The sequence below is a fragment of the Cylas formicarius genome, unplaced genomic scaffold (assembly GCF_029955315.1).
Source record: "Cylas formicarius isolate icCylForm1 unplaced genomic scaffold, icCylForm1.1 PGA_scaffold_6__28_contigs__length_40554024, whole genome shotgun sequence".
Classification (NCBI taxonomy): Eukaryota; Metazoa; Arthropoda; class Insecta; order Coleoptera; family Brentidae; genus Cylas; species Cylas formicarius.
The window spans coordinates 40,020,322-40,040,344 of NW_026844347.1; the positions used below are offsets into that span (position 1 = coordinate 40,020,322).

The following is a 20,023-nucleotide window of genomic DNA, read 5'->3' on the forward strand; positions in this document are numbered from 1 at the left end:
TAGATAAAATGCAACAAGTTTGATAAAATTGTGATAAGCACCGACAAAATTAGAAGACTGAATGCATCCAGACCAATCTAAAAAAAATCACGTTAAAAGTGCTTAAATCGCCTGTATTTGATTTATTTGTTATATTTTATAAAAAGGGAAAGTATATTTTCAAAATTTCTATTTCCGCCATTTTGTTTATTAAACGACTACCATTCCAGGGAAATGAAAAATTGTATATGGTCTGTTCATAGATATAAGAAAGCGACGAATTGCTTTTGAATGGGTTTATCCAATGGTGGTCATTATCTTACAATGCAACAAGAATATTTTATCTAAAGTTTCGGAATTAAAATTCAGGTAAAATTGTGGTCCCTAATAGAAAATAATTTTATACTTACCTTTGTTTAATATTCTTTGATTTGGTATACTACTTAGTTTATGTTTATTAGTAATCATTCTTATTTCGTGTGTTGAATCGTGTGCGAATTATGCAAAATATGTGCGAGTCTAGTGTATCCCAGGACATTCTGCGGCGCAAATGTAGAAAACACTATTCTATTTAGACTAAGGAAGTTATACACAATGTTTATTTGACTCTCATTGAACGTGGTGCCAGCAAGCATGCATCTTTAGAAGAAACGACCACATTGACGAAAATTCCAACATCAACTGTATGGAAAATTGTGAATAATCCCATGGACAATGCAAGTTATCACAGTAGACAGTTGACTAAAACCCCTTCCTCATGTGACACAAAAGCAACAATCCAAAACTTTAATGTATAATAACGACATTTATTTTCACGAAGATTATACCAAAAAGCAATTAATTGAGGTTCTACAAAGCTTGAACCTACAAAAGGAATACGTCTGTGATAATTATGCAAAAAATCTAGGGCATACAGTTTTAAGGCTTTCACCTTACCACTGTATATTTAATCCCATTGAACATGTTTGGCACCAACTGAAATCTGCCATTCGTCGTAACAATGTTTTCCCCGTGTTAACTCCCATGTGCTGAAACTTATAGAAACCAAAGTTTTTAACATCCTTCCACAAAGTTGGGCAAATTCTGTTAAACATATAAAAAAAGCAGAACAATCGTATATCCATATTGCAAATAATATAGAACAAATAATAATTAGAACAGGCTATGATAGCGATAGTGATACTGATATATTATGTGAATAATTGTAAGTAATTTAAGTAGGTAATAAAAATAATTTGTAATTTTATTTTAGATTTAAACATAAATACATACATAAATAAATAAATATTGTTTAGTATCTTTCCTAACAAAACCCTAAATAATTAAATTCTGAGCAAAGTACGGACCTGTTCGGCCATATTTCATTCTCACTTTTCCTTAATTCGTATCAGTTAGTCACTTTCTTATATCTACGAACAGACTTTACCTAACCTAACATGAATGAAAATTAAATCAAATAAAAATTGCGTACATTTTTAAAAAAAAATTAACAAGATAACAGAGGACAGAACAACAGAACAATATGTAGAAGATTTACCCCAAAATATATCAGCGATAATTATATGGCAGGAAGACGGTGCCCATTCTCACAATGTTGTGCAAGTTAAAAATTTTCTTAATATGGAACATGCCAGGGGTTGGATAGGGAACGGCGGAACTATGGATTGACCAGCCAACAGCCCCGACTTAACTTTAATGGATTTTTTCTTCTGGGGACACAAAAAAATGTCCTATATCTCGGTTTGAATATTTGAATGTTTCTCAAAAATCGATCCTTTGATAGGTAAGTCGATCTTGCTCTATCTAGTTCAGAAATAGTTTTTTTTTCAGTTAAAAGACTGCAATTACAACTAGTACAATGTACATTATAGTCAAAATTACTGGTAAGTTTGTTAAAAATTGTTAAGATCCTTGTTAATAAATCATTTAAAGAAATAAAAAGCGCATTTTCATTAATTCATTTGTATTCTGTATGACTGCATTCTTTCAGGACATTTACGATAAAAATTGGGCTTTATCTCTAATATTAAAAAAAAATATAAATCGTAGCTTTAATTTTCGAAATACGGTCGAAACTCTATATAGCGAAATTGAAGGGACTTTTTTTATTTCATATACACATTTTAACATCTACATTACATTTTATATAAATGTTTAAGGACTACATTTAATGTTTCAAATAATAAATTTACTAGAACTGCCTGCCGCTTCAGCCCGAATGATTTTTTCTTTGCACTTCCAAATCGTGGATACAGTCGACGGTGTAAATCCGTATAGACGTCCCACTTTAGAGTGAGAAATTCGCTATGCAGGATGGGTTAATACATAGCTTTGTATGGAGACCTAACAGTACAATAAATATCCCGCTTGTTGGTGCAGGTAGGTAAATTCCTAGCACCGTCCTGGAATGGTTATGGGCAAGGGTCTGCTCGGCAGGGTGTTCTATAAGGGACTGCGGTTTTGCAGTAATAAACAGTGGGCAAAGTTAATCACGGGGTCGGTTGTAAAACCACTATATTTCTGGTGCCAGTATACTAGATTTTTTAAGGAAACGCCTTGCGGTTATAAAGAAAATTATAATTTTAATTATATGAAAAACGTATTAAATAAAAACGCTTAACTCTCTCCCAGCCCCTCGCGAGTTAAAATTTCGATGTTTCCCGCGCCTGGAGGGGAACGGGCGTCGTCGAAGAAGACGCCGATGGACGCCCGGCGACACTTCTTCACGACTAGTCCGACGCCGAAGTTCTCGATCGCTCGCGAAGCCTCACATTGCGAAACAGGTACGCTTATTGATAATTAATATTAATTCGATTTCGGTAGAACGTATCGCCCACGTACGCCTCTGTAATTGGATAAAAAAAAAAACGGTAGAGAGTGTTTGGGGGGGCCGGCGGGTGAATCGGGGGTGTTTCTTTTTCTATAGACCAGTTTGCTTTGTGCATGAGGTGTCGGTGGTAAATCTTCTGCTACTAGGTAGGTAGTTTACGCGGATATTTTTATTATTATTATAATTATTATTTATTCGTCGTTGAACGTATTAAAAGTAATAATTATAACAATCGCCGTGTGCGGCAATAGAGTGATAAAGATCAAGGGAGTAAGAGATTTTGAGTTAAAGTCTGTTCATAGATATAAGAAAGTGACTAACTGATACGAATTAAGCAAAGACCCGGGCAAGCTGTAAGAATGAAATATGGCCGAACAGGTCCGTACTTTGCTTAGAATTTACTTATTTGGGGTTTTGTTAGGTAAGGTATTAAACAATATTTATTTATTTATGTATGTATTTATGTTTAAATCTAAAATAAAATTACAAATTATTTTTATTACCTACTTAAATTCCTTAAAATTATTCACATAATATATCAGTATCATCGCCTGTTCTAATTATTATTTGTTCTATATTAATTGCAATGCGGATATGCGATTGTTCTGCTTTTTCTATATGTTTAACAGAATTTGCCCAACTTTGTGGAGGGATGTTAAAAATTTGAGGATGTTAAATCAGCGGTGGTGTCTTCATGGTAATCCAGAGAAGAATCTTTAATATTTTTCGCAGACAGAGAAAGTCGATTTGGAATCCAACCATCTTTAGAGCTAGCATGCAAAATAGTTGTTCTTTTACCTCTTTTTGATGGCGCGTTTGTTTTACACTTATCAGTCAACCCGACCCTTTTCCGGGGTATCATAAGTGTCGAACCAGGTTTCATCCAAGTAAATAATTGGCCTTTGTTGTTCTCTGTAAATCCTATTTTTTTCTAGATATTCCAGTCGCCATTTCCGAATTCTAAAAGATTCCATTAAAACTTGCATTTGGTCAATCTCCTGAGATACACTAGACTCGTACATATTTTGCATAATTCGCACACGATTCAACATACGCTGCGAATGATTACTAAAAAACTTATACTAAGTAGTATACCAAACCAAAGAATATTAAACACAGGTAGGTATAAAATTATTTTCTATTACTGAACCACAATTTTACCTGAATTTAAATTCCGTAACTTTAGGTAATAATCTTGTTGCATTGTAGGTTAAAGACCATTCAAAAGCAATTGGTCACTTTCTTATATCTATGAACAGACCATACCTGAGCTTCCTTGTTGGGTAGTTGTTTTGACCCTTGTTTGTTTTTTGTTCCCTAATTTTAAAATTTGATCGAATTGTTCTTCGAGATTTTCTGTAGAAAATCCTTCCGACTGCGCCACTTAAATGTTCAAAATTCGGGAGAGCGTTTTTAAAAACATTTATTACACAGAAAGCGAAATAAAGTTTTATTTGGACTAATCGATACAAAGGCTGGAACAATTAAGAGCAATTTTACAATATGACAATCGAATAAATAGGGCTTTCGATGCGGTGTCAGCGATGCGTTATCTTCGCTTAGCTTTGGGCTTCGTCTGCAGTTTGGGGCATACAGCTAGTGTTATCAATCACATCGCCTAATGAACTAAAGAAAACCGAACCAAATACTGATACATGTTAATTATTTTTTGTGTTTTTTATTGATGATATTATTAAGCGGAAAAAAAGTGGACGAAAAACAGCAAAACACATTGATTTTATTTTTTCTTCAAGCGCAATAATGAATAACGTTTAAAAAAATATTAAGGGTCCTCTCCTTTCAAAAATCAATATTGTTCTCTTTTTGTTTTATAGGAAAACTTTGTTTGCGTTTAAGGCTTGGTTTCCCGATTTTGAGAATACTGTCGATTATTTTATTGTTAATATTTTATTATTGTGATTATTATCGACGCGCCAACGAAATCGGGACAAAAAAAATTGAAAACACAAATTTTCCCATTTAATATCAACCAAGCTGACCAAAATAAAAATTGTTTTTTCGAAAAATTTAGAAATGGACTGCAACGAGTTCAGGTACAGGGGCAAGGAGATGATCGAGTACATCTGCAATTACATGGAGAAAATCGAGACCCGAAGGGTGACCCCCAACATCGAGCCAGGCTACTTGCGCAAGCTGCTGCCTCAGGAGGCCCCCGCCAATCCCGAAGACTGGGACGCCATAATAGCAGACGTGGAGACGAAAATTATGCCGGGCGTCACTCACTGGCAGCATCCCAGGTAAAGCGTTTTCTCAAAAATCAAGCACCAAAAAAAGAAAACTACAACCAGCCGCCCACAAAGTTTGTGATCTCATTATGGTTAAATGGTAAATACGAAAGTTATAAATATTTTTTTTGGTTGGTTCGTTATAAGGAGTTATAGGCACTTGAAAAATAACAATACGCATATTTGTCCTGTAATATTTAATTTAATGAATGAAATGGAATTTTATCTTTGACAGACGGCAGATGTTGAGAGATTTTTGGACAAGTGGTAAACCTGGTTTTGACGTTATACTTCTTTAGAACTTTTGATATGTGGTCAGTGATGTCTTGAATGTAAGGAAGGACCACAGTGGTCTCTGTTGCGTTTGAAAATTGGTGGTTTTCATTGGTTCGGAAACACTACATAAAACTTTATTCCTCTTACTGCGGAATAGATAACAATACTAACTAGACTAGACAAAACAAAAACATGGTCTCTATTCGTTCACCGCCGACATGCTTCTCCCTCTCCCTCGCGGCCGGCGCAGGGAAATATTCGAGTATGTTGGGTTGCATACCGCACAAAACTAAACAGCCTCATTGCTATTGGAAGGTTGTGGTGAAGTGTATTTTTTGACGGAACGCTTCGGTGACTCGGCCTGATTTTTGGGCCGGATGGTGATGTGACCATGCATTAAGGTATCGGTCTGCGTGCGTAAGTTTTCTGTAAACACAATGACCCAATATTTGGTCTGATTTTCTATTGATCACAATATCTAAGAATGGGAGGTTATTATTAGTTTCCAACTCAATGGTAGTAGAGTCGTATAGAGATGTGTAGAGTTTAAATGTCTATGAAAATCTACGAGAGCTTTCTTCTCAAAGGCGATGACTGGTGATAGTGAACAATCCAACAGTTGGCGGTTCGCAATGATATAGTCGGAGACCGTTTTCTGGGATAAATTGCCTCGTGGAAAGTATAATGGAGCGAACTCTTCGCGTCGTCATCTGAAATTTTATAACCGGCTCGATCCACTACTCACATAAACTTTTAATTGCCCGGTTTTAATTATAATTAAGTAATTAGAACTGCGGCTTGGCCCGAATCAATAACCCGGACTTGATAATTAAGCCGTCGGCAGGTTTCTTGACGCTGTGGCGGACGCGCTCTCCTCGTATTTTTCGACAAAAAAAATCGCTTAAATATTTTAATCTTTAAAAAAAAATGGAATAAAATAAGCCGTTTTCCGAGGAAAGCCGATGAGGCAAACTTTTGTTTTACCAAAGTTGTCGCGGTTCTAATTGCATTAAGCGCAGAAAAATATGCCTTACCTAATAATGAGAGTTCTGAACGGTGGCGCTCAGCCAAAAGGTCATAAAAGCGCTTTAACGTGACGCTCTTAAGCCGATTTCATTTCCCAAGGGCTCGGGTTTGTCGGAAACGATCATCTTCTATGCCCGCGTTTCTGCTGTGTATTAAATTATTATTAAAGAAATTAGGTCGTCACTGTTTTTTTTTAAAGAAACTTCCACAGGCTACAGAGAAAAACAATAGTTTGCGCAAAAAGGCTGCATTTTCGCCCAAAAATATAAATAAGAGAAAAGTAAACATAAAAAATTAAGAAATTTAACAAAAAAAGTCTACTATGAGCGAAAAATTATAGAGTCAGATAATCAATATAAAACTGCTTGGTCTATTGTGTGGAAGCAATAAACGGCCAAAGAATTTTGAGATTAAGAATAATGTTAATATTATTAAGGAACCGGTGGCATCAGCCAATTCTATGAATAACTTTTTTATAGAAGCTCCTAATAAAATAGCTGACAAAATTAAGAAGTCATTTAACATGCACAAAAATTGATTTCTAGATGTAATTGGAAGCTTCCCTGAAAGTATGTACATTAGACCTTTCTCTCAAGAGGAAATATCGAACTTAATAAAAAATAAAATAAAAAACAAAAATTCTTATGGCCCTGATAATGTACCTTTTGTAATATTCAAAAAAGTGTGCCCTAATATTTTCACGTGTGGTCCCCACCGTTAAAAATCCAATAGCAATCACATCATGCTTTGCTAAAATATTTGAACACACCACGCTTAACCGATTGTTTAAAAGAAAAAACAAAATTTAATCTGAAAGCACGGTTTCAGAACAGGTAGATCAACCCAAACAGCGAACCATTCATTTTTGGAGCATGCTATCAACTATGTTGAGTGTGGAGAGCTCTGAACTGGTTCTTCTTAACAAATCGTAGGCAGTATGTTGAAATAAGGCGGGAGAGGGGCAACTTGTGTCAAATTAAAAAATCTCAAGTCCAATCTGTAGATAGAGGCGTACCGCAAGGTACGGTGCTTGGCACCGTTTTATTTATCCGTTTTAGCCAATCCAGGGCTAAGTGTTTTCTAACTTACCTATTAAAATATCTCTATTGACAATCTCAAAAGCTCTTTCGTAATCTACAATTAAGCATTTGTTTTTTCTGCCGCTCTTCCCGTTACTGCTATTCACTCCCCTCCCAGCTTACGGCGGTATTAAATATTAATATATATTCTTAGGTTTCACGCTTACTTCCCCAGCGGAAATTCCTTCCCGTCGATATTGGGGGACATGCTCTCCGACGCGATCGGCTGTATTGGATTCTCTTGGGTAATAACAATCACCCTCGTTTGCGCCCGATTCATCTATTAAAATTTTTTTCTTGCGCCGCTGTGCAGGCCGCGAGTCCAGCGTGCACCGAACTGGAAACCATCGTGCTGGATTGGCTGGGTAAGTAACGGACGCAAAGTGCAAATATGCATTTTTATTATACAAAAAATTGTGAACTTTAATGTTATTTTAACCCGTATTATCCCAAGCAAAAAAAAATAATAAAAAAATGCTTTTTTTGTTCTGAAATTATTTACATACATTAAATGTGTCAAAAAAAATAAAAACTAGAAACATACAAACAAATACTGGTGCCCCAAAACATTAAATAATGTTTACACATAAGATGTAACATATAGTTGAAATATAAATATACAAAAGAAAGTTAAAATTCGACAGAAAACAACTAAAAGTAGATTATTTTCCAAATGGAACCTGATTTGATGCAAAAAAACGCATAACATTTTATGGTGCATTTTTGGGTGATATTTTACAAAGCATGAAGTATGTAAATGCACATTACACTTATTACAAACGTAAATTGTGTGGCTGTGGCAGATTCTACGTCTCATCCGGGCTTTATTAGCATGAATAATCATGCGGTGACCTTGATTACCATAACGCACTTCATCTATGGCAGGTGCAAGATTGGGAAATCTTTGTTCTTTGACAATATTATACAATTTTTATGCATTCGCTACTAAACTGTCCCGTGTGTTACAAAATAAAGGCTACCACCATTTTTTTCCAAATACCTGGCACCTGTAATTAGCAATTCCGTTGTCATGTAAATCTACCCCACCCATATATCTATTGTATTGGGCAGTTACATAAGGTTGGGGTATATTTACAACTTTCCGTGTTTTCTATTACAGCGTTTTACATTTTGGACAGGATCTACACTAGAAACATTACTTGCCGCCGTTACAACTGAATTGTCGTGCCAACAGACAATATAAATTTTGGATTCAGATTCATATGCTGAAAGATAGGATCCGCGGTCCTTTTTTTTAAAAAAAAGTTAGGCGACCGCATTCGCGCGAGCGCGACGTTGGTTGCCTAACCACCATCGCAGGCTATAAAACCGTTTAACATGCTTATCCTGCAGGCAAGGCGATCGGCTTGCCCGACCAGTTCCTGGCTTTATCCGAAGGTAGCAGAGGGGGCGGCGTGATACAGGTGCTTTAATTATGTCGGCTTGACGACGTTCGTTACTGTCGAAATTTTGCAGACGTCGGCCAGCGAGTGCGTGCTGGTGTCTATGCTGGCCGCGAGAGCGCAGGCGCTCAAGAGACTAAAACAGCAGCACCCTTTCGTCGAAGAGGGCGTCCTCTTGTCCAAACTGATGGCGTACTGCTCCAAGGAGGCGCATTCCTGCGTGGAAAAGGCCGCCATGATATGTTTCGTCAAACTTAGGATTCTCGAGCCCGACGAAAAGTCTTCGCTCAGAGGAAAGACGCTTATGATGGTAAGTTGATAACTCAGTCAGTTGGATTTGACGAGCAAGGCGCTATCCTGTTTCTGATGTTCGTGGTTCTGAACTAAGCGAGCAAAACATTTTTTTTTCTGTTTTTTTGTCTTCCCATTTTTCGTCTGTATTTACAGAAAAAAATAATAAAAAAATAACGATATTCATGATGCTTAAATCTGAACAAAAACCCGCAAAAAGTTAATTTTACCCACACAGGTGGGTAAAATGACAGTCTTTTTTAAAGTGGTGCAACTTAAACGTCTGTACAAATTTCACAAACAAAAACTTTGGTCTTTTTGTCTAGTGCACATACAGCAAACTAAAGTAACACGCGATCCTCGTTCGGCGCTAGTAATGGCACCAACTTGCTTCCTGCCAGATGTTGCAAACACTTTTTGAGGACGCTGAACCGTAGAAAGAGTCGCACTATAATTTTGGTAGTAAAATGTACAACTCTCCTTCAACCTAGATTGGGTTAGTTAGAAATGCAAAATAAAAAAGCAGATACGGGTACTGACGTCACAAGTTGCTAACCTCGTGTCCTTTTTCGTAATTTTCTTAACGTATGAAAAATGGCTGGCGTTTATAGTTCGGGCGGTCGTATTCATACGGTTGCCGAACGCGCCAGCATTTGCTCCCGTGTCGCCCTTCGCAGGCTATGGAAGAGGACGAGACGATGGGTCTGATACCGTTCTTCGTGTCGACAACCCTCGGGACGACTTCCTGCTGCTCTTTCGACAACCTGCCCGAGATAGGTGCGGTGTGCAGGAAGTTTTCCTGCGTGTGGCTTCACGTGGACGGTGCATACGCTGGCAACGCGTTCATTTGTCCCGAATTCAAGTACCTGCTGAACGGCATCGACCAAGCGGACTCGTTCAATACCAACCCCAACAAGTGGCTCCTGACCAATTTCGATTGCTCGACGATGTGGGTTGGTATCTTTGCGCAGAGAAAGTCAATATGAATCTTAACGAGAGTGTCGAAATTTTACGAAAGACGTACACCGGGTGTCCCGCCGCCATCATAGATCCTTTAAAATCGGAGACTCAAAGCTCACCAAGAGACCTCTGAAATATGACGTCGCACATTGACGCCGTGGGAATCCTTGAACTAACCTAAAAGTGCATTTATTTCAGGTACCTCAGGTAAATTTCGAGAGTTTTGTTTATATTTTTCGACTTAAGTATTTCTATTAAATTTTCATCATTACGGCACTGGAGCCAGTGGTAAGTTAAAATTGTGGACATTTGTGATATAAAAGTAAAAGGGAAAACTAATTTTTTAGAAAATTTCTGTATCTTGAAAAATATTCATTTAAATTATTTATTATTATCATTTAAATATGTATATATAAACTGGTAATAATAGATTCTTAATTATCATTGTAGGGATATATTATTGCAACATTGCTCGATCCAAATCTTCAAATTTTGGCTTTCTTAGTTTTTTACTAGAACTGCCTGCCGCTTCGGCCTGAATGATTTTTTCATTGCACTTCCACTTTTCTTTTCTCCCCGTTCTATTTCCCGAATTAAAGCAACTTTACTTTGTTACCTGACGTGCCCTTTTCTCTTTCGGTATAGTGAGTGAGAAATTCGTTATCGGTCCAAGTATTGAGTCCTGAGGGACCCCAACATTTGTTTTAACTCGCTGACTTTTAATGCCATTTGCCCTTCTAACTTGCCCGTCAAGGTCGAACTGACACCCCTTATCCCCGTCCCCGTTTTAATGCCTTTATTTTTCTTCTTGAAGCCGATACGTAAAAAAACACTGTTATTAGAATGGGGAAGTCCGTCTTGCAGATATCCACATCTAACTAACTAACTATCTACTAACCAGTAAATCACGAAGCGAAAACGGGACACCCGGTAGAGTACAGTACCGTCAAAATTTAATGCGTGCGTCATAAGAGTCTAAACGCTGTGAGGAACTTTAAAATAGAAAAAAATAACATTTTTTTGTTGTTTTTTTTTTGTTTGGACTTTTTCATTTTCCATTCCCTTCGAGGTTCGGGACAGGATTCGTCTGACTTCGGCTTTGGTCGTGGACCCGCTGTATTTGCAACACGGCTATTCCGACGCCACGATCGATTACAGACATTGGGGGGTCCCGCTGAGCAGGAGGTTCAGGTCGTTGAAGCTGTGGTTCGTCCTGCGAAGTTTCGGCATCTCAGGACTCCAAAAGTACATCAGGCACCACGTGAGACTGGCCAAGAGGTTCGAGGAGCACGTAATGAACGACGACCGATTCGAAATATGCAACGAAGTTAAGGTACGCCAGAGTAACTCATTTTGTTGTTAGTTTATTTGCTTTCTTCAGGATTCCTTTAGTATTTCTGACGTGTTCGACACCTAGCTTGCACTTGTATAAGATTTCCGCCCATCATCTTATATGCTTACAAACTTTTTCCCTCGTACGGTGATTAGTTGAGACGAACACAAAAAGCACAGTGGAAAAATAAAAAGTAAAACACAACTCTTTAAGAAATAAGGCAAATAACATAACTTTACGCTTCTGCATTTTCTAATATAGATTTGTAGGACCTTATTTTTTCAATGAAAATCTAACCGCGGATGGTTATATATATTTTTGGAAGACTTGCCGTTAATTCTTGAGAGTAGCATGTATTGTCAGCTAGACGGTTGCCCCGCCCACAACGCACGGATTGTGAGTGAATAGTTGCATTCCAAAATTTTCGTAAATCAAAAAGTTACGGGCGATTTTTAAAAGGGAAGAAAATTAAAAAACGGCCTTTATCGGGGTCGGAAGGCATCGCGATCTACTTCAGAAATACGTTTTTACTGTTGAAACACGCCAATTACGGATCGGCGAAATATACATCCGAGGAAACTCTGATCCGACGACGAACAGATGAAGCATTTCAAAAATCAGTCCTCTTAGGGAACTGTCGCACAAGAAAGGGTTAGGTCATCTGTGGTATTAACCAAAGCGTGCGGTTCTACAAATAACCGCTAAAACCTTTCAATTGAGGAACGAACGATTCAACATAATTCATAATTTGTGTTGTATGCCATGGTTGACCTCACCAATGACCGATGTTATGAATAAGGAGACAGGATGTTAAGGGTTTTTTTTGGGGTTTGTGCTGCAAGTAATTTTCGACGACATAATATAAAACCTAACAAAGTGTATTAACAGTTTTAAATTATTCGAAATATTGCAAGATTATACGAGGTGACTTTTAAGTTTTATCAAAAAGTATTTATTTATTCATCCAAATTACTGTTGTCCCTTCAAAGTAATCCCTTCCCAGATATAATACACTCGTGCCGACGTTTTTTTCAACCTTCGAAACACTTCTGGCTGCTTGTACATAGGGACATGTGTACCGACATAACAAAAAAATATATCGAAGAGCGATGTCCTTAGTAGAATGTCGCTTAATAGGGTGTAAAGTTTCCGAAATGGTTTGTGAGATATGAGATGATCATAGATTATTTCGAAAAATTCGATGCAAACAAGACTGTGAATTGCGGCAAAAAGTCCTATCATGTATCAATATAAAATGGAAGAAATTATAATAGAACGCAAAACAGAAATGAAGGATCTTGGCGTACTTTTTGATTTCGGATTAAAATTTAATAAAAATGTTACGGCTTTGTGGTTCGAAATTCTTCCGGTTTTCAAAATAAGGAAACGCTGAATCTATTGTATTGGGTTGTTCGGAAAGTCATTTCGTTTTTTTTTTGGGGGAACATGAAAGACAGTTTTCGTATAATGAATAAATATTTTATTAAATTATATATTGGCCATTCTGGTCCAACACCTTTTGCCATCTTTCTGGCAGTAACATAATTCCCCTCTCATAAAAGTTTTGGTCCTTGCTGGCAAAAAACTGGTTCAGGTGGTTTTTGACATCTTCATTTGAGGTAAAGGTTTTGCCATCCAAAAACCGGAACAAATAGTAGTCGGAAGGCGCCAGATCTGGAGAATATGGTGGATGTTGCAGTACGTCCCATTCAAGCTGTAAAAGTTTTTGGCGAGTGACCAAACTTGTGTGAGGTCTCGCATTATCCTGGTGGAACACAACACCCTTCCTGTTGATTAATTCGGGCCTCTTCTCTTTAAGTGAATCATTCAATTTGTCCAGTTGATGACAATAGACTTCTGAATTAATCGTTGTATTGTCCGGCAAAAGCTCAAAAAAAACGATTCCATTGACATCCCACCAAACGGAGAGCATCACCTTTTTTTGGTGAATGTTGGCTTTTGACACGCTTTGAGCCGGTTCATCTTTTCTGCTCCATGACCTCTTGCGTTTAACATTGTTCTATACAACCCATTTTTCGTCCCCAGTAATAATCCGCTTCAAAAATGGATCATTTTCTTGACGTTTGAGGAGCGAATCACACACGTCAACGCGACGACACAAATTTCGCTCCGTAAGGACATGGGGCACCCACACATCGAGCTTCGAGGTTAAGCCCATGCCTTTCAAATGGCCATAAACAGTCGAATTCGACAAATTTAATCCCTCACCGATCTCTCGTGTGGTTATTCGCCGATTTGCATCAACTACTGCCTTTATCGCATCTTTGTCAGCTTCGACCGGCCTTCCAGACCGTGGTGCATCTTCGACATCAAAATTGCCGGATCGAAATTTTGCAAACCAGTTCTGGCACTGGCGTACTGTTAACACGCCTTCTCCATACACATCCGTCAATTTTTTTCTCGCTTGGACAGCATTTTTACCTTTTCTGAAGTAAAAAAGTAAAATATGACGAAAATGCTGCTTATTGCTCTCCATATTTAAAAGGGCACCAACCAAAAACTACTGCGTAGAATTAATAGAACTTGTTCACACACAAGCCTTGCAATATCAGCTCTCAAGACATATAACGGTTATGCGGCTTAAGTGTGAAGTTGGTTTCGAAAAAACGCAATTAAGTCCCCTGACGGGAAAAAACGAAATGACTTTCCGAACAACCTTATATAATGCATATGTTAGGAGTACTCTAGAATATTGTTCGATTATCTGGAGCCCGTACTATTCTGTATATAAAGTCGAATTAGAAAAGATTCAAAAAAATTTTGAGGTACCTTGATTATAAGAAGTATGATATTTGTTATTTTGATGGACCCTATGTCGTTTCGACTGAGGAGTTTGGTGTTTGCACACTTGAAAAATGAATATAAACTGGTTTGGGACAGAATGATTTGTCCTTTTCCAATTAGTGAATTAAGATTTAGTGTACCCACATATTTAACAACATTGCTTTCGAAAAATCGTCGGTGAGCGGGGCAAGTTCGCCGCAAATAGCGCGAATCACCTTTTTATTTCAAAAAGAACGCGCTTCGCGGATTCTTGTCCTAGAGGGACGCATTGTTTTTCTATCCTGCGGACCACTATGGAATTTTCGCAAAATCGATGTATTTTAATTGCGAATACACCCTGTATAAAGTGTCCTTCACATCTCGTCGAAGTCCAAAGTAACTTGACACTTGACATTTTCACGGAATATCGCGAGGACCCTGTACAATACTTAAAAACAGTAAATACAAAAGTTTAAGCTGTTTATATGGGCTATATCGTCATGTAAAAGAAACTGACATTTAAAACACAGATTTGAAATTATTGCCAATTTTCAATAATAGGGGGACCCATTTTTCAGTTTTTTTGAATTTGCGGCGCACCCTGTATATTTTTTAAAAATTAGCGAGAACCAAAATTCATGGAGTCGTTTCCTCTGCGTCTTCTGGTTCAAGAATTTTTTCCGTCTTGTAAACGGTTTTTGAAAAATGGTCCTTTTTGTAGATCAGTCGAAAATCGCGAAAAAAGGGGCCAAAGAGGCAAATTTCTATTTTGTAGCTCCAACGGGTCGGAAAAAAAAAGGACCAGAACGGAGAACGGACAGGCAAAAAAAAATTTTTTTTTTCATTTTTTTTTCGACGGTGATAATTTCTCTACCAACGGCGAGCCCGTAGGACAAAATAATATATTGCACAGAATGTGTAATTTAATAAATGGTGAACTTTCGAACTATAATTTCACACAAACTATAATATCGCTGTACCTGCTCTTATTTCATTTTCCTTTACTGTTGTTTACCAATTTACTGTTACACCATAACTCATAGTCTAATTAACTATTAAAAAGTAGCGTGTTAATTTATTAGTTTAGTACATAGGTGAAACTCTTTTCCTTACGTGTGTGTTTTCTTTTTTTGTTTGTTGTTGTTGATTGATTGTAATCTATTGTTGGACGAGTTTCAGTTGGGACTTGTGTGTTTCCGACTTCGCGGTTCGGACAAGCTCAACGAGAAATTGCTGAGCAACATCAACGCCTCGGGGAAGTTGCACATGGTGCCGGCTAGCGTCCACGAGCGCTACGTCATCAGGTTTTGCGTGGTGTCATTCAACGCGACCGATTCGGATATCGGTAACTGATCGCAGATCACGGACCGCCGCGATTTCTGATCGTAGATTTTTATAGATCACGCTTGGGACGTGATATGCGACTTCGCCGAGATGCTGGACGTCCGCGCCTCGGAGAAAGATCAGGTGGCCATTTTATGTTTCGTTTTCCGTTGAAAACGTGTAATTTATATTTTTAACTTTGTTGGCTCGGTGGCCGCGCGCTTACGGCCCGCGTTTTTCGTTTCAAGGAGATGCAGGACGAGGTCTTCGAGCTGATGGAACGCAAGAAGAAGCAGACGCTTGCGCACAAGCGGAGCTTCTTTGTGCGCATGGTGAGCGACCCGAAAATCTACAACCCCTCTATCGCGAAGAATCTACCGTCGGCGAGGAGACATCTCACGCAACCCTCAGAAGCAGAATCGCCGGAACACTTTGACGTTCATCCCCCCATGCAAGTATAGTACAGACACGCGTTACTTAACTAACCAATCGACGAGCCGTGGTATGGTTATAATAAGACAGTCAAAGCGAATTAATTAGGCAATCCAACCATCTGTCAAATGACATTCAATATGGCGTGCCAGGGCAAACAAAGCAAATAATAAAAAAGCGATACGGTATTTTTTAATTATCTTTAATTTTCGGTTATAAAATGCGTTTTTGTTTTTCTCTTTACGTAAAAGTTATGTTGTTACTTTTTTTTTAATTATATTGATTTGCGTATCCTCTACATTTAGGTTATTCATTGAAAAACATTTTTTTAAGCAAATTGTTTATTGACTCGTTTTATAATTTTCTTGGTTATATGTTGCAATACTTACACTCCAGTGGCACATTTTATAATCGCAGAATTTGGGAACCAAGACTTTCATCTGCAACGACTAGACTTGCGATAATCGAACGAGCGTTCTGTCTATAAGAGATTCTAGAATTGGTTCCTCAACGTTTTTTCCTGTGCGATGTCTAGTATCTCATACAGTTGTATTTAGATTTTTAATAGGTCTTTGGCCAATTTACCAGCATAAATTTGATAGTAGACACGTTATAATATTTACATGAAAAAGAAATACGTGTACAAAATGTATCGTCAATGGGCAAATGTCCTTGCCTACTCTTTCCGGAGTGCTTACAACATAGAATATATGGCCGAATGATCCTGGCAATAATGGCCAATAGCAAAACAAAAAAATTGAATTTAGAAAGTGTGACGTGAATTTTTCAGTTTTAAATTTTAGGAGCGCGTCTTGGATAAGCTGGCCCCTTGCGTTCCTGTTGCAGGGGATAACGGAGGACGGGTCCAAAAGCAACGTCCCTATCCGGTAATGGCGAAAATTAAATTAGGCAGAGAAATGCGGAAGTTTATGTCAAATCATGCAGGTTTCGTCATTTAGACGCCAAAGTGAGGTTAAAAGCGGGCGGCAAAGGGACGACGTCGCCGAAATCGCCGTCGCCGGAAGGGTCGCCGCGACGCTCACCGGTTTTGTCGAGGAAATCCAATTAAGGCGGCTCCTGTTTTAGACATTCAGCGCCAAAGTGTAACTTTGTAACAAGCTCGAACTCGTAATTAAATGATATCAAGGCACACAAAACTGTTTTCTTCGTTCCCGTCACGGACCACCGAATATCGCGAGGCACAGTCGCACCGACAATTCTCGAGAGCAAAAAAAATTATGGGACCTGTTGATACACTTTAAAGTAGAAACCGCCTATTGCTTGAGGTATCAAAACAATTTATTAATTTATTTATTTAAGAATCGATTTTATGGTCTGCGGTTCGTGAGCCGTGTTGGAGGCGTGTCAACATGACCCAATGTTAGCGTTGTTTTTGAGTTCCAAGTGTATATTTGTAGTTTTCAGGTCCAATAATAAATTGCTTGAAGTTTATTTCAGCGTACATTCCATAACCCTGTTCCCAGTCGCAAGTTTAAAAAGAAACTTTAGGTCTGAAGAAATAGGGCAAGTTCACCCAAACAGCATACCAACAAAATCGTTTTATACAACAAGGATGATTTTGCATGATAATTATTAAAATAATTGGCACATGGAATGAACTTGTCAACATAGCCGCTGACAAATCGTCGTTAAGTTGGCAGCACTTTCTGAAAATATATCTAAATCAAACGCGTGCTATAGCAACGTCGATTTATTTTCCGTTATTAATAATAATGAACTACATCATAATAAACTGATTGTGAACGGGACACGTGCCAGCCAGCAGCCCAGTTAGCCACCCGAAGGAAACGGTTAAATTTGAATATAGTGCGCGGACTGAAAAAAAAGTCGATAACGAATCACAAAATAAAAGCGTTAGAAAACAGGTATTCTCTGCGTCATTTGGTTACCGACGAGCCATCTGTGGCGTTTCTCAACTGCGTGAGCTGCGCTGTGACGTTTTGCCACGAGCCGACGCTGCGCTCGTAGTGCATTATCTGCTTGTTGACGAAATCGAGCAGGGTTTTCTTGAGAAACCGTTGCTTTTCGAGCTGCCAGCGATGCAGGTCGCCGCGCAAGATGTCGCTCGCCAGTTCCAAATTCTCGTGGTCGAGCTCTGTCCGTTTCAACAGGCCCGGGATGTGCGTGATTAACTTTTCCAACTTTTCCTCGCTCTTCGGCTGTTTCCACAGCGAAAACGTGGCGGGAGGCGGAGCCGCCGGCGTTTCTTGCGATATGGCCACGAGCTGTCAAAGCGAGATAGTTTGACAATGGAATTGGGCGAGTGACCATAATATAAGCGCCCCGCTAACAAGTGTAGAAGTGACATTTTCTAATTCGATTTATTTTCGGGATAGCGAGAGCAACTAAACTCTATTAGGGAAACTCCTATGGCTATTATGAAAAATTTGTTGAAAAGGTCAACATACGCATGTGCGAGATTTAAAATGTCCTTTTTAACCAATGACAAATCGTTAATAAGTTGGGCGAAGAGGAGTTAATTGTGTGGATATCCCTGTTTAGAAAGAAAATTACGCGCAGTGCAGGTTAGTAGGTGAAATATATAGGTGTGCGCTAATGGAATGGAACGCTAGGAAAATATCGTGCCACCTGAGGCGCATCAATTTTTACCATACTATATCATAACTTTCGAGCTAAAATTCAACAAAATACCATAATAACGCTAACAAATTGACAAAGAGAAGTTATGTTAAGTTATTTTTTGCGACATTAGGACATTACCTTTTCTTTATCAGCTCTTTTCCTGTTGAGCTCCTCAAGAGACATTTGGTAAGTGTGCTGAAGCGCCTCGCGTTTTTTTAGAGTGGCCTGCACGACTTCGATATACTGCAGGAATTCCTTAATGCAGTAGCCCAGGTCGGCGGGGTAAGAGTGGATCAGGGCACTTTGGGACTCGGCGTCCTCCCGAATCGCGCCCGATACGCGTTCCAGTGTATCGCTCAGTTGGGGCTCGGATTCGGCCCACGTGGCGAAATACGGATGGAAATTTGTCAATTCCGCCACCAAATCGATTCTTTCTTTGTTTATACGATTAGATATTTTCTCAATGGACGATAACTTTTCGGAGAGTGTGTTCAGATAAGCCTTGATCCTATCGAATTTGAAATTGTTGCCCTTCAAAGCCGGGTTCGTGCTTTCTGACACTGAACTGTGTAAGCTGCCCGAGTTTTGACGCTCGGACTGCGTCTTTTGCCCTTTGCTTGCAGAAAAGTCCTGAAACACGCTACAATATTGCCCGCAGGGATTTTGTCAAAATAGCCCGAAACTCACTTTGGTTTTTGCAGTTAAAAAAACCTTAAGGTGTGGACTGTGACTTAATACTGGATGTGAACAAACCCTCGAAATAAATACATTTAACGACTTCATCCTGAGCATTATGAACTTTTTATCGTATCTATCTAACTGACCTATCAAAGAGTGTTTAGCGGGCAATGGCTAAAAAGGAAATAACTATTCAGCGGATTGACAGTAATTTTATGGTAAAGTACCGCTATAATGCAAAACGGGTGGCTTTCCGCCAGTTTCTGCCTCAACCACAAAAAATCGTTGTAGCGCCTTCGCACCACGTATTCTCCTTCGTGATAATCTTCCTGCTGAACGGTTGTCGTTATCTGGAATGTGATGTATGTCTCGAGGGTATCCAGCTGCCTCTCGGGATTGTCCACTTTAACGTAAAAATCCGGGTTTACGTCGACGTTCAGGTCTAAATTATCTATATCGTTAATCGTCGAAAAACTATCTAAGCTGGGAGACTGAGCCTGAAACACTTGTGCGCAACAAGATTGCGAGTGTAGAATACAAATTGCCCTACCATCGAATTGTGTACACTAGATTCGCTATTGATGCACGAATTATTTTTCGAGCCCTCGTTTTGTTCGGCCGCTTTACGATTTTCATGAAAAAGGAGAATACTGTCGCTTTCGTTGGCCATTTTTGTTTGACAATTGCGGATATTTGTTGGTTAACTTTCTTCTTTTCTGGTGAAGTAACTAGCAAGTGTCATTTTTGCCGCTATGTTGACCTTAAACCTTGGCCATAGA

The 20,023-nt window shown here is 38.7% G+C and overlaps 2 protein-coding genes across 3 annotated transcripts; one reads left to right on the forward strand and one right to left on the reverse strand.

Annotated features, from left to right (window-relative positions):
* The first annotated feature begins 2,723 nt into the window (after positions 1–2,723).
* LOC132704052 (tyrosine decarboxylase) lies at positions 2,724–17,108 on the forward strand. Of its 2 annotated transcripts, none has more exons than XM_060673696.1 (13): positions 2,724–2,762; positions 4,842–5,067; positions 7,591–7,681; positions 7,750–7,801; positions 8,790–8,860; positions 8,913–9,149; positions 9,808–10,083; positions 11,160–11,423; positions 15,387–15,552; positions 15,607–15,674; positions 15,779–15,981; positions 16,766–16,849; positions 16,908–17,108. In XM_060673696.1, exons 2-13 carry the CDS (start codon positions 4,844–4,846, stop codon positions 17,029–17,031), a joined length of 1,860 nt encoding a protein of 619 aa, XP_060529679.1. In that variant the 5' UTR covers positions 2,724–2,762; positions 4,842–4,843; the 3' UTR covers positions 17,032–17,108. The 2 variants fall into 2 exon arrangements, with proteins under 2 accessions (XP_060529679.1, XP_060529681.1); XM_060673698.1 differs by lacking the exon at positions 2,724–2,762 and adding an exon at positions 2,928–2,955.
* A 560-nt stretch (positions 17,109–17,668) lies between these two features.
* Positions 17,669–20,014, reverse strand: LOC132704053 (sorting nexin-7-like). The gene is made up of 5 exons (XM_060673699.1): positions 19,795–20,014; positions 19,472–19,741; positions 19,254–19,418; positions 18,705–19,196; positions 17,669–18,208 (listed from the first exon to the last, which is right to left on the reverse strand). Exons 1-5 carry the CDS (start codon positions 19,912–19,914, stop codon positions 17,861–17,863), a joined length of 1,395 nt encoding a protein of 464 aa, XP_060529682.1. The 5' UTR covers positions 19,915–20,014; the 3' UTR covers positions 17,669–17,860.
* Positions 20,015–20,023: the final 9 nt, after the last annotated feature.

Coding starts and splice junctions, on each gene's coding strand:
- LOC132704052 (XM_060673696.1), top strand. CDS start 4,844: ATGGACTGCAACGAGTTCAGGTACAGGGGCAAGGAGATGATCGAGTAC. Junction 7,682..7,749: donor GCTGTATTGGATTCTCTTGG/GTAATAACAATC, acceptor GCCGCTGTGCAG/GCCGCGAGTCCAGCGTGCAC. Junction 7,802..8,789: donor CATCGTGCTGGATTGGCTGG/GTAAGTAACGGA, acceptor CTTATCCTGCAG/GCAAGGCGATCGGCTTGCCC.
- LOC132704053 (XM_060673699.1), bottom strand. CDS start 19,914: ATGGCCAACGAAAGCGACAGTATTCTCCTTTTTCATGAAAATCGTAAA. Junction 19,742..19,794: donor CTAGTGTACACAATTCGATG/GTAGGGCAATTT, acceptor CAAGTGTTTCAG/GCTCAGTCTCCCAGCTTAGA. Junction 18,209..18,704: donor AAAGAGCTGATAAAGAAAAG/GTAATGTCCTAA, acceptor TCGCTTTGACAG/CTCGTGGCCATATCGCAAGA.